The following is a 14,978-nucleotide window of genomic DNA, read 5'->3' as shown; positions in this document are numbered from 1 at the left end:
CATGCATATGAAACCCAAAATAAAACAATCTGGACTGTGATGTTAGAATTCTTGAAATATTGTAAATGTCAGACCTCTAAAAATTCAGGGCAGAGAAGATGAGTTATGTTAGGAATAGAAACTTGTCTCAGATCTGCAGCCTTTTGTCTGAGCCTCAGTTTGATACGCTGATCCACATGGTTTTCCCTTTAACTGTCAAGCTGGATTCTGCATTTTTTATCACAACCATGTGTGTCTGAATCCTCTCACACAGACAGTTCACTGATCTTTATCTAGTCGACATTTTAGCCTTTAAAGATTAATTTTTCCACTGAGCTGGCACTTTACCTTCTTGGTCAGTGTCACATCTTATTCTCCATCTCTGAAGCGGTCCAACCAGTTTTTAATATGAGACTGTTTTGTGTGTGCCGTGAGCAGTTTCTCTCTGTTATCTTTAACAGTCACTTCAAGGCTTCTGTGTGCACATGTGCAGTCAGAGTGTGAGAAAATTTACCAAAGCCTCTCAGAAGATCCCAATTTCCCTTTCAGAGGTCATGACCTCAGCCTGAACACAGTTCAGTTTACAAAGTCTGCTGGGTAAAATCCACTATAATTCCAGCTACACTGCTGGTGCTGGAGCTTCACACTGAAGAACAGACAGAGTCGAGCTGGAGGGCCCTCTACTGTAATTTGATTTAGAGCACTACGGGCAGCATCCGCCAGCGTGGGCTGGTGAAGGTTTTTGGCCGAGCTCGATTCGACTAGACATCAAAGGAGATTGAACCCACACCCTGCTGGGAGGCTAATCTGGGATTAGCCTGCTACGATCGTGACCTTGGACCACAAGGTAGAGAGAAGGAGGTGTTGAGATGAGGATAAACATTAAAAAAATAAATCTGAAGCAAAACAAGCATTTCTTAGAAGCAGAAATCCAGAGTCTTATGTGTCTTTGTGTGTGCTAGATATAAACAAAGTAAGGAACCCCTCTTATCAAAAGGCTCTAGGGCCCCACGAGAGGTCAAAATATCTACTGTACACATTTAGGAGAAACTCTACGGTCACATTTCCACTGCATGCTGCTTCCTCACTTAGATACTAGGTACTCCTCTCAGTCCAGTTTTCTCTGCAGGTGTAATTCTTTGCACCAACATGTGAAACTTCTCTCTTGTTGTTTCGCTTCACACTCGTTTGGCACATGTTCTGTGCCAACCGCCACACACAGGATGTTGTGTACATCAGCCCACACCTTCTGCTGAACACAGGATGCAGATAAAACAAGACATACTCATACCACCATCCTGTTCTGTCACATAATGATACAATTACTTTGCCATACTTGTTGTTAGCACACTAATTTGATGCCTCCCTGCTTTACCTCTGACTGATATTGATTCACCTCTATTTAATCTTTTATTTGCACTCTGCAAACAGCCGTGTCAAGGTGGAGTTATAGGAACTCTCTCTTTGGTAAATAATGTGAGCTGTGAGAATCTGGCAGCAGCAGCAGCTCTCTGTCTGCTCTCTGCTGCTGCTGTGGTTTTGAACTTGAACCAGTGGGTCTAGTACATCCACTGGGCTTCACGCTGAAAACACAGTAATTCACCACCATTTGTGCTGTGTGAGACGAGCTAAAACCAAAGCATCCATATGGTTTTACTTTGGTTTATTGGTCCTGAGTAAATGGTCCGAAACAGGAGAAACAGATGTGTGAAAAATCTTCAAGGTGAAGAAAAGGAAAGAAGCCAGCATGTCAGGGTTTATCCAAAGGTGTCTGAAAGGTTCCAAAGAGTCTGATTTCATTTTGAAAGGACTCAGAGTTGTCAGAGATCAATTGGCTGTGTTGCCTTTGACAGCACACATTTCTGGCTACTTTTCAATAAGGGAGGTTCAACCAAGCAGTCAAAATTTTGCGAATGTGATGGATTAGTTTTTGGGGTTGTACGTTAATCTAAAAAGTCATACTTTAAAGATCTGTTCTTGATTTGGGCTAGCAGAGTTTGCATCCTCATGTTTCCCCTCACAGTTTTAAAAGTCAACTTTGAACCGTGTTGACTTTCAACACTTCCTCAGTGAATGTTCTCAGATATGGGAGCAGTTCTGGATACTCATACAAAATAAGGGGTGTACTTTTTGTTATTATTAGCACATGTAAATATTGCATGCTTGACGTGATGCAAATGCACGAAGCGTGACATCCTGTTGAAGTCAGTTCAAGCCTCCTCATGCCTGCTTAGAAACTGGTGTTTTATTTGTGCATAGAAATCAACGAAAACAATGGAGATAGGAGAGTAGCTTTCAGATGTTAGAGCTTAATATCCGCACAAATACAGACGTAATTGCATTGCGGGTTGCAGTTGCTGTGAAGTTTGCTGCCAGAGGAAGGTTGCCAAGCTTGAAAGGAGTAACAATCCAATCAATGCCGTTTTTATTTGTCCACATTTAAAGCATTTTAAAACTTGTCTTTACCCCACAGCTCCTTTTCTCCTACTTTCTCCTTTATATTTATTTATGTATCAAATCATTCTTCATACACTACAGCTGTTTTTGTGCTCATGATTTATCTGCTGATGTTTCTCTTAATGTATTAATTATTTATAACTACTTCTTATGATGGCCCACTGAAACACAGGAGCTTTGTCTCTCCCAGATGCTTGACGTTAGTTACATCCACCATATTCTTTATTTGAGTTATTAGAAATATATATTTTATAAGTGTCTTTGATCGTATTTTATCCGATGTTTTATATCAGAGTGACAGGATAATGTTTTGGTGTTCAGAACTATAATAGCAATAAAGTGTTTTCAGATTAAATTGAATTTTTGTCTGTTAGTGGTCTGGACTCATTTAAATTGCTTGATTTGTCCACAGTCCAGACGCCAAAAGCAGCAAATAATCAAATTTAAGAAGCTGGAGCGAGTTATTTGTTGGCATTTGGGCTCTAAATATTTTGGAAAAACATTTATTAAGTGGTAAAATTTGTGCAGAGCAAGCTTTTGAAATTTTAGAACTAAACTATAGGGGCTAAAATTCAAAGTCAGAGTAAGAGTTTGGACTGGAGGTTTAAAATAATGAAATGATCACATTAGTGTCACATTAAGTGGAACACAAAGTCAGGTTGCATAAAGTGACGCAGACCGATCCTGGCACCTCGTAAATGGCAGATTCCTCTCAGCTCTGCAGAGTCCTCTTAGCAACAAACAAAACCGGACTCCATTCAAATTCTGAGCACACTCAGCGGCTCTTATGGCAAAACATCAGACACTTGGATCGTCCTTTCAGAGGAGTTACTCGAGGACAGAGAGGCAAGGGGCACTTTTTCTCTGTTAGACACGATCAGAGCGGGAAGGCGGGATCCTTTTATATCCTATCAGGGCCTATGACCTTTGACCTCTTAACTTCTGACTGCCATTAATATTAGTAATCAAGCAGTTTAAGTTTTCGTATACTTTACAGAATAACTTAGCTGAAGTAATTTTTGGGATGCTTTTCCAATGAATTTAATGACCAGATGAATATTTGAATCTTGTGTTAAAATATCAGCCATTAATCATTTCATCATAATCATCAATCATATTGGTCATATAGTTCAATCAAGACAAGCCAGGAGTTTTACAGGATAAAGTGCAGCCAAAATAGGATTATTTTATGGTCTTTGTTAACTATGTTTCTTTGATGGATAGTCCTAATATTTTCTATAAATATTCACATAATGTGGATCCTTAAAAGGCCTCTCTAACAATATCAGATTTTATTATTGTTGAGGAAGTTACCAGGCCAAAGATTGAGACTTAAAGAGCAGCTCCAGTCATGTTTTAAGACGTATAAAACGCTCCGCTTGAAATATTAAATTGTGTCTGATATGTTTTTCGTTTAATGACCTTGTAAAATCCTTCAAAGGCATCTCCTTCTTCTCCCTCACTGAAAATTCCTGAATCTGCATAGTCCCCGCCCACTACACATTTCCAACCGCCCCCTCCTTCACGGAAACAAAACACGTCTCTGCCATCGTTTAGTGGCTAGCTTGAAATATTGTAATTAGCAGCAGTAACGTCAACGTTAGAAGTCAGTAGTGAGTTTGCAAACATTATGATGACACTTACAGCTGGCTCGCGGATCGCCGAAGGGTTGCCATAGGTTACACATAATGATATGCACAGCGTCACCCCGTCCATTAGCGGGATTGGCTCCTTAGGTTTGTGACGTCTCAAACCTGCCAATCTGAAAACGTGTTGTTCAGCCTGTCCTTGGTACACTGCAGTTTAAAAGCAGACAGGCCCAGCCATGGAGATGACTGCAGCAGATGTACAATGTCATGATTATTTTAATACTGTAGGAGGCACTAATTATACGTCATATCTTATCAGCCATTAAATTATAGATTAAGGTGTTAAGCAATCCACACTGTAACATGACAAGGTGATTTATGGGTGAGCGAGAGCAGGCAGGGTCTGGGATATAATGTGTGTATTCAGCTTGAGAAACAGCGTGTGTGTGTTTGTGTGCGTGTGTGCACTATAAACAAATATGCCTGTTTTTCAGCTGAACATGGGAAAACACCCGCAGGCCCAGGAAACAGACGCCACTGTGTGTGTTCGGTATTTCTATACTAATGAGGACTCAAATGACCTCATAAGGAAAGAAAAAAAGTTAAATTAAATCCCCCAGAGAGGCGAGATTTAAGTTTAGAATTTATGTAATATTATCAGGGTTAAACATGAATATCCTACTTTATGAATGCGTCTGAGTGTGTGTGTGTGTGTGTGTGTGTGTGTGTGTGTGTGTCAGATGCCAGAGTAAACAGTCTGTCACAGCAGCCTGTAAAAAGCAGCCGTGTGTTTTATGAGCGGTTGAACTACCTGTTGGGTCGGTGTTGGTTTCTGTCGAGCTCGTTTTCCTGACGGTTCCCACAATCAGAGCGTTCTCACTCCCGGCTCTTTGGCAGGAAACCTCATCCCCCCTCCCTCTCTCTCTCTCTCTCTCTCTCTCTCTCTCTCTCTCTCCCACCTTCTTCTGTCTCACACACAGTTCAGGTTTTCTATTCTGTCCTGTAAGATAAAACTGGTCCTTCTCACCCTCTTGCTCCACTTTAACAGCCTGGTTGTCTGGTTTAAAGGACATTTTCAATCCTCTACAGCACAAATATCTGATGCTAAATGATCCAGTAAACATCTTTACCTGGTTCAATCTCACCGTAGAAGAATGTTGTCAAACTATGTCAGACTTTTCTCATTCACTTTCCTCTCATCGTTCGCCCTGTTTATTTCTCTCAAAAACAGCAATTTTCTTCATTTTGAAGAATTCATTGTACTCCTAATTTTAATTTAATGTCTTGTTGCTTCCCCGCTCACGTTGGTGCTTACTACTCCAAAATTCCCTCCCCTGGTTCAACTGGTCATATACTGGGGTATATGAGGAAGGAATGCTTAAAAAACAAGTTAAAAAATGCATCACTTTTTTTAAAAAAGGGTCAGTAATCTCCAAAAGCAGCTGGGCACTGTCATTTTTAGACAGGAAGAAATAATGTATTCGTTCAGGACTATTTTCAGCTGCGGATTAGTACACATTTGGTGCTCTGTTGAGTATTTCTGGAAGCAGGAAAGTGTATGTTGGGTTGAGTCAAGATAAAAGCATTACTTATACAAATAATTTCCTGATGTTTTCGTGGAATCTCTTGACAGTGAGAAATATTAAGAATCGTTTTTTGTGGCGTAAAGCTCTAACCTGCTGCTGAGATCACATCCTTTTTACATACTGAGCGGTCACATGGAAAGACGGGACAATGCAATGACATCACCTGTCATTTGTTTAGCCCATGATGCCATTCAGCTCGGTCGGCTCACATGTCCCACCCCCCTCCATCCCTCCCTTGTTTCACCCTCTAAACCTGGAAATGTTCCACATTTGTCCCTGGAAGTTCCTGAACAGCCCCGGCTGATTCCAGCAGCATCTATTGTAATCCCAGCACTTCCTTACGTCTGTTATAGTCCTGTGAGCAGCTCGGGCATCCAGCTCTGCTCCCTACTGACAGATATAAGTGTAAACAAAGCCTCAAAAACAAAGACACGCTGCCCCCAAATCCCCCACCCTTTCTAAACTTCCTCTAACTTGTACAGTAGCCTTTAAAGCACACTCAAAGACATTTTAACTTATAATAATATGTTTATTTCTGTAAACATGGCGGTTATATTGGCAACAACACACAAACACCTTCACATTCCATACAGTAAGTTAAAATAGCTTCATAGATACAAAAAAGAGAGATATGGACACTTATGAGGAGGGGGTGGGAGGGTCAGTTTGTCCAGGAGAAAGCAACGTCAGCGCAGAGATTGAAGCGCGATCCAGCAGTTCCTTCAGTCCAACACCGATCCATGCTCAGCTGGAAGGCCCTCCGCCTTCCTCCACAGTGCGTTACGTTGCTTGAACCATCTCTGGAGGAAACAAAAAAGAGGACAAGGGGAGGCGTTAAAAACAATAAGGAGGGTTTTCCTCAGAAACAAGTGCCAGAGCCGGTACAGACTGATCCAGAGTCTGAAACAGGAGAGCGATGAGGTAACCAGTCTGGCTGACATGAATATTCCTGAGAAGTTACACAGGTGGAGTTCTTTTACTGTCAAGAATGATTTGTACCAAATACGATGTTCTCCAAATTCATTGTCATACCTTCCTCATCCTCAGGTCACTGGTTTACATACATAAGACTGTCTCAATGATAATAGTAGAGAAACTGATAGCCCTGTGTATGTGTCGTGTTATTGTGAGCAAGACACAAAAGATGTCAAAACAAATACAATACAACTGCAACTGAGAGACCTGAGGCTGTTATTAACCTAGCTTAGCATTATGATTAGTACTAAGGGGAAACTATATTTGAAAGGTCTGCTTGTGTACAGATCTAACAAACACACTGTATGTTGTTTTTTGAATCAGGAAAATATGTTGAGCTTTATCTTAAAAGATACATACTGAACACTGCTGAAATATTTTAGAAACATCGGTGGAGAACTTGCATGCCTCCAGCATTTTAAATATTTCATCTTATCATTATAGCAAGCTTATGAGCTCATAAGAAACATGTTACCCTCAAACTAACAAACCAAGCCATGACACGTGTTAAAATAAGCATGTAAACATCCATGCTAACAGCTATCAAATTCAATACACCCTTGCATTTGGAATGTAATATTTAGCAGTTTAGCATTCACACTTTAGCATGTTAGCATCAATGTTACAACTAGATTTTAAATTAGCTGACAGTATGCTTATGTTACATTTTGCATTCTAAGCCTGTTGATATATTCAAAAGACAGTTTATGTTATTGTTTGTTAGCTTGTTTTCATACAATTAGCATATTCATGTACCAAAAGATGACACATTAACATGCTACTTTTCAGCAACATATTGTATGCTAAAGCAAGCAACATACTCACATCACAGTACATAATACGTACGTAATATGTTGCTCATGTAGCTATTTTTATTCTAGCATTAAGTTCACTCTGTAATATGCAAATGTTGGAATGATGTTAAAATATTAACAGTACAGTAGCCCAAATGCAACATGTAGCTCATTAGCTTGTTTTCATGATACCATTAGCATTTTAAATTGCCCAAAGTTAACACAATGACATGCTAATGTTAAGCATTCCAATATGCCTACAACTAGTTGGTTAGCATGTTAATGCTTTGCATGAAATATTATGCTAATTGAGGAGTAAAGATTTGTGTTTCATGTCGGATATCAACAGAGCTACATAAGAGTATGTTACAAAGATATTTACAGGACGGCCTGAAGTTAAATTTTGGCATTTATGATCATCACAGTTTAAAGTAACCATCTCAAACTTTTTCATTTAAATAAATATCTTTTAAGTCACTATGAGTTAACACAATGGTGACGGTGTCTGTGGTGACATTCACGGAACAAATCACAAGCGGCGCCCAGTTAGTGACGCGTTTGCCCTCACCCAGCAGTGGTTGGTCTGCCAGAGAGGGTAGGCGGAGCTAAGCGGCTGCACATCCGGTTTCTGTAAGCATTGCGAGGAAACAGTAATCTACTATGGCTGAACAAACAAGGAAAAGATGGATGACTACAGATACAACTTCAAAAATAAGTGAAAATCCAAAGAAAAAGAAACAAACTCGACGCTCAGATGAAGCAAACAGTCTAAAAAGGAAAGCGACCGTCAGCGAGGAAAATCAAGAGTTAGTAGTAGTAGTTCAATTGGGACGAGTGCTCCTAAAATTACAGATTATTGCCAGTGGGAGGCGCTCAAGAGTACAAAAATTGAAACTTGAGACTGTGTCTTTAATGCAGACTAAATGCTTTATTCAGGGTTGTATAATAAAAATGTTTCTGGGTGGTCTGAGTTAACGTTAAATCAGAAGATCATGGACATATCTTAACCAGCTGTTTATAATTTAGTTTTTTGTTCTTTTTGTGACCAGAGCGCAATCATCATCACAGAAACCCCAAATATGAAATGTATGATTAAATGAGAGTTAATAACTGCGGCGCTGTTCCTTCCTGACTTTTATAATCACATTACAGTCACATTTCTTGGTGCATGTAAATGTGGTCACTGACTCACACAGACACAGCGCTGACCCTGAGGCTGAGTTGTATCAGAGAAACCACAGCAGACAAAAGTTTCCATCTAATTTTAACAGAGACTGCAGCTCTGACCGGGCCTGCGTCTCTGGATCCAGTTCTCTGCAAAAGCTGTCTACACTCTGACCGCTGCACCAATAACTGCACAGCTAAAACTCTGACCAGATGATCACTCCGCCGAGTGCCTCGGCACACACCCGTGACCCGTCGCATTGCTGTTTTGCGGTTTGTGTTGTCATGGGATTCACAACAAAGGTGACATCATCTCGATAACGCTGAGAGGGAGAGGGAGGGATTCGGATCGGCGGCTTTAAAACACAAGACATACGCCGGGTGGGAGGGACGGTTTCAACATTTTATACTGGAAACACATGAGATTCCCATTTGGAGCCACATGGGTTTGCACTTAAAAAATGCAGAAATCAAATCTTGGATTGTTCTGTTCATGCTGCACTCTGTTCTGGGATTTGGGGCATAAATCTGGGGGAGAAAGTTATCGATATTTCACAGCCAAAGAAGATCCAAACTACAAAGGTTCAGTCTTAAAAAGTGCCAATTTATCTACCAGGTTTTGGATGGAGGGGAGGTGTTTTGTGTTTTTTGTTCCTGGTCCTTTTTCAGAGTGCAAAACATCCTTGAATGTCCTGAAGCATTGCACACATGCCACTTCAGAGCAATAATAGTGAGATTTATAATCCTGCTGACCCACACAATGGTGCTTGTGTCATTTGTTCTCTTTGACTACCGCTGGATTACATAACGAGGTCTTTTAAACTTGACTCTACCTTTAGGTCACTGACTGTGCAACACATGAAAAGCCCGATGAAAGGAGCTCAAACATGCCGCACAGAGGCCGAAGCACATTGTAAATGTTGTTAATGTGAGACGGGGAGTGGTAGCCGGGGTGTGTTTCTTCAGCTCACACCTCCTCCAATGAGAGCTTTGTTAACTAAAGCAAAACACTTGACGGGAACGGGCGGCAGAAAGAAAAACAAAAGCAGAAAGTCTTTTGATGACGTGCCAGGCCTTTACCTCACCCTGGACCGGCTTCTCCCACCTTTGTATACGATGAATGGAAACAGTCACTAATGCTGGAAGAGGGATTGGGAAGCGGCTTAGTTTTTGTTTAGCACGACTTTTCAAAACTTCTCTGGAGACAAAGAAGGTGGATTTATGAACCTCAGTGGACAGAGTCAAGTAATGAAACACCTTTGATGCTTTTTGATTTGTTACCTGGAAGAAAAACAGGAAGTACGGCCTGACTTATACCTGTGTGTTGAATCTACACAGAACCTAGCATAAGTAAGGGACCTATGCGGTGTACATTGTGCATAAAAGTATCATTTTAACAGTATTTTTTTCTTAAAAATTTTGCTATTTACACTACAATTGTTGCACATGGATATTAGAAGCCATGAGGCTCCAAAGGAGGCATGTAAAACCTGAGAAAACTGCTCAAATGACATTACACTATAGAACTGCATCCAGGACCCAGCGTTGCTAAAGCTTGATTTATACCAGGGATTAAAAGTCAGTGGCTCCTTTCTCGTTGATCATTGGAGTTGCTGGTCTACCTCAACCTCCACCAGGTACTTTGTTCGTGTTATAGTGTTACGTTTGATCAGAGCTAGTCATATCAAACACCAAAGACGAACGACAATGACAATAAACTAACCGGCAGAGGCAGCAAATGACCACCAACTCCTGTGTGCTGCAAAGTAAAATGACTGTTTTTGTTTATGGAGTCTGGTGGCACTGAAGACAGCGATGTTATGGGATCCTTCCTCGTTACATTATCTTAACAAAAATATCTTCATCTGTAGGGATCCGTTCTATTATGTTGTCAGATAGTTTTGCTATCAATCTGAAGCCCTCACCTGAACATTTCCTGACTCTTTCCTGCCAGCCTTCTGTGAACGCAGCAGGTAATACTCACTGTCCAAAAACACACGCTTTTAGTGGACATACTATTTTAGAATGCATTTGCCCCAAAGGATTACATTGCAGCGATTAAAGCCAAAGTTCAGTGGTGCCTGCTGTAGCAATCTAATGGAGCAACACCAAAACAAACGACTCCAAAATATGTAGAAATAGTGCAGAGGTTTGTCTTACCCTGATTCTCCCTAAATCAGTACAGATAACACAGAACAACTTGTTTTTCACTCACTCACATGCAAATAACTGCAACCCAAAGCCTGTTTTTGTTTATTTTCCTCCAACATTCGTGACAGCAGTGGTTGTTTTGAGCTGTGATCGCTGCTACAGCATGCTTTCTTGCGACACAGTTGGCATCAACGAGGCGTAAAAAAAAAGAGGCCACACCTGCACTTTAAATAAAACATGCTTCATGTGATGTACCTAATTACACATGAGGATGTATTTGTGCTTGTGTTACATCAGCCCTGAGAAATCTAGACCAACTGGTTTGTGGAGCCGAAGAAGTGGAAAAACCAGTGACGAGCATGAGAGTGACATCCATGGCTTATTAACTGGTGAAAAGTTGAGTTAATTATGAAAAGGACACACATGTTGCAGGCCACGTGAGAGACCGTCTGTCAGAGCACAAACATGAGCAGAAATTTGCCTTTGAAACGACCCTAAAGTTACGTCAACCCAAATGACTCAATTTACATGTTGGGTTTTACCTCCTAGTGAGTACAGCTAAGCAAATAGGTATGTTGTTGGCTGCCAAATCCTGAGGAGGAATACAAACCGACAATTTGTCTCATTATTGATGAAGACTGCAGTTTTATAAAGATCTATGCTCCTGAAGGAGCCTGCAGACCTTCACAGCGCCCTCCACATGTCGCTTGGTATCAGCGTTTGAAGCTTCACATCTGGCTCCTGATGTGACGGATGCTCAGACTTTACAGTAGGCTAAAGACATTCCTCAGATAGAGGCATGGTGGGAGTGTTTACATGTGGGAGAGGGGGCTGGTAGAGATTAAATACCTCAGTACTAATGTGATGGTTCATGTAATTGGCAGTTTTTCTGCTTCAATTCACGACCACAACAAAGGGCTTTAATGGAGCTTTTGACACTCTTTCCTGCTGGAGAAGAAATGTGTTCGTGGTTCGATTTAAACAATGATGTGTTCATTTATAATCTCTATGGCTGCAACGACTAATCTATTAGTTAATGGACAGAAAACTTTTATAATCGTTTAAGTCATTTTTGGAGAACATCCTTGTATTCTCTTGTTTCAAGCTTCTCATTTTGGGAATCCTTGCTGCCTTTTTTTGTCTTAACATCATAGTGCATCATTGTGGGTTTTGGACTTCTATCGAACTAAAGAAATTTTATGTCATCGCCAAAGATTTTTATTTGTTTTTTCATTGTGCAATTAATTGAGAAAATAATCTGTGCCCTTTGATTTTTGTTTCTTCGTCTCTTATAAGGAAAACAAAACATGTCAAGATTTTCTGCAGGTTTTTCCAAAAAAGTTTACCAAAACTATTAACTGATTATCATCCGCTTTTCTCCAGACTGACTGATCAATTAATTGGCAAATAGTTTGAGCACAAAATGAAAGTTCCTGCTGCATATTGAGAGTCTAACAAACACTTCCATGTGTTTTTTCTTTACCCGATACATCAAACGCAGCTCAGCTTAAACACATCCGGCCACATATGAAGGCAGCAACAGCGACCACATCACCAGACACACAAACTCAAACTTTGCCAGCAAACATGATGTCACAGTCCCGCCCTCATGGTGTGATTGACAGATAGTCTTTCCTGTATGTCACCTCCGTAAACGGGATGTCTACCTCTGCAGATGATTCAGTGTTTGTGACAATGAGCAGCAGTTGTTCTGAGAGCTGATGTGACTTCATCAGGACAAACCGCCTGGAGCTGCTCCAGTGACGGTCAATGTGCCGCCGCTGCCTCTGTGGTCAGAGTTGACTCTTTAATGAGGATTATTTCATCACACTGTCAAGCTTTAACGCTTATATTGAGCGTGCAGGACCTCAAGCTGCTTCAACACTGTCCGTGAAGCCGCTCCAGGTTTGACAGATTTAAAGTCTGACTCATGAACTTTTTTCACACTAAGTTGTGATACAATAAAGTCAAGTTTCCTGAATTGTTGATGATTTCAGCCGAATCTGAATCTCATACTGTAGTTCAGGGTTGTTTTTGATCCTTTAACTAGGCTAGATACTCCCAAAAGTATGCATCAAAGCTTTACCACACTGACATGTTTCATAAGGAATACTTTTACAGCTTTTACCCTTCGTTGTTAATACAGAATATGTGATTTTATATTGTAAGTGTGTTGCTAAATCATGTGCACAGTTGGCAGTGAACCATGAGACCAACTGCCCGTAGAAATAAATGACACTTATAAAATGGGGCAGTAAATCTTAAGGATGCAACTCCAAGTTTTAAAACACCAAAAAATGTGACCTCCAAAGTGTTTGAATCACCCTAAAAATAAACCATATTCCAGAGGAAATAGCACACAATCTTATTTATAAGCATCAGTCATGTTACCATAGGAATATTTCAAATCTAAAATAGGATGTTGTATTATGTCATTACTTGTAGAAATAGAAACACACTATAATCAATGCGTTTCAGGCTAAGATTATATAAAAACATAATCACATTTTTCTACTTATTCCTGCTCAATAAAGAGATTATTATGTTAGTACTCACTTTAGTTTCTTCCTCTGACAGCCCGCACTCGGCAGCGATCAGCATGAGCGATGTTTCGTCCGGATGTTTGCCGTGTTTGAAATTCTCCTCCAGCGATTTGATCTGTTCCTCCGACAGCTCTTTAAACTCCATCCCTTCACAAGCCATATTCCTGTTTTATCCTGTCCTCAGTCTCAGTGTCCGGCTAACAGTTCAGACTCAGCCGTGGTTTGGAGCTCCGGAGCTGGAGGGTGTTGGATGTGCGCACAGCTGGACGCGCAGAGCAGAGACGCGGAGATGGTGAAGCGCAGAGCGGCGGTGGTGCTGCTGGTGGTTCACTGGCAGCTCGGAGGGAGCGTGTGAACGAAGTGGAGGCTGTGCGTGTGTGAGGGTGTGTGTGTTTGTGTGGAGGTTTTACTACTGTCAACAGAGGAAACGTCACGAGGCCATTCCCACCAACAGACCCCGCCCCCCAAACAACTCTGGGCTTAAAGGAACATTATGGGGAAAATACAGGATGATCCCAGCTATAACTGGTAATAAGTCAGGATTTAGTGGCCTGCAGTGATGTCACAAGGAAATACTATGTAGTCAAGTGATGCCACTGAAATCAAGCTAGTGATGAAATATGAATTGATCATTTAAAACTGGTCTAAATAATATAACTCTTCCTCTGTATAACTTATATCAAAAGTCATATTTAGCCTATTATACTGCCACAGGGGGGCGCCATGATTGGAAATAAACAGTTTTTTATGTTGCTTTTTGAATAAACTTTATTAATATTCATGGGTAGTGGATTTTATTTCATTTATTTGATGTTTATGTTTATAGTTAGAAGAAAAAAAGCATATAAACCAATGTCACATAGCACATAGCCTAAGCTAATTTGCAATGCTCGTAGATGAGCCTTTAAAATACACAAAACTCAACATCAAAGACACAAGAGACAGTACATCTTAATGGGCTGTTTGTCAGTTGAAGTAAAACGCTAAGATTTTCAGTGGGTTGGTCCGATCACGGATGACTCTCTCGTTTAACAACAAGACGCACTGCCGTTGTGTTTTTCTTGTAAGTTTTGTGACCGTTACTTTTACCGTTTGTTTTACGATGGATTTAAGTCTGACTTTCTAAACTTACGCCTGCTCCATCCCAGGCGTAAAAGATACACTCGGGTGCAACACAATCAGGGCTCAAGTCTAACTTGGTGCACAGGGCGTGATTTAAAGTCTGTCATAGCTTTCAGCTCTAGGGTGGACGTAACGTATACCCCCAGGCGTATGCCCAGCTGGTGCACTTGGCTCCTGGAGCTTGGTGTGATTAGCTTAGCTTAGCATGAAGGGCTAATTAGCTCCCGCTCAGACAGTAGAAAGACTGCTAGCCTGGTTGTGTCCAAAGTTCAAAACTCTGATGAACAACACTTCTAAAGCCCGCCCATCAACAATGGCTTGTTTAACTTGTTTTTAACCATATTACTATGACTGCCAAGCTCTCATTTTTCGTACAATCGTGAAATACTAACTGATTTATATTCTTGGCAATTTTGAAACAAACATCTATGGAAGGTTCTTGGTTTGATTTAAAGTTCTCCGGCTGAATGTGTGCTTAGTTTGATTGGACAGTCGCCTACAGGTGAAGGAAATCGATAACTAAAAGTCAATACAACATGTTACACTGTCCAATTTTTATGCAAACATTCTTAACTACTAATATAAATTTTGTAATGCTAATGTTTCCTGTTGTTTAAT

The 14,978-nt window shown here is 40.7% G+C and overlaps 1 protein-coding gene across 1 annotated transcript; it reads right to left on the bottom strand.

Moving 5' to 3' along the window:
- Positions 1 to 6,132: 6,132 nt before the first annotated feature.
- hopx (HOP homeobox) lies at positions 6,133 to 13,622 on the bottom strand. The gene is made up of 2 exons (XM_069670272.1): positions 13,252 to 13,622; positions 6,133 to 6,411 (listed from the first exon to the last, which is right to left on the bottom strand). The coding sequence occupies exons 1-2, from the start codon at positions 13,396 to 13,398 to the stop codon at positions 6,334 to 6,336; spliced, it is 225 nt and encodes a 74-aa protein (XP_069526373.1). The 5' UTR covers positions 13,399 to 13,622; the 3' UTR covers positions 6,133 to 6,333.
- Between the last annotated feature and the right edge of the window lie 1,356 nt (positions 13,623 to 14,978).

This window comes from Semicossyphus pulcher, unplaced genomic scaffold, assembly GCF_022749685.1.
Source record: "Semicossyphus pulcher isolate SPU_LCO1_2020_fin unplaced genomic scaffold, fSemPul1.0.p SCAF_2, whole genome shotgun sequence".
NCBI lineage: Eukaryota > Metazoa > Chordata > Actinopteri > Labriformes > Labridae > Semicossyphus > Semicossyphus pulcher.
The sequence above is the reverse complement of the archived record's forward strand: the minus strand, read 5'-3'. Positions and strand labels throughout refer to the sequence as shown.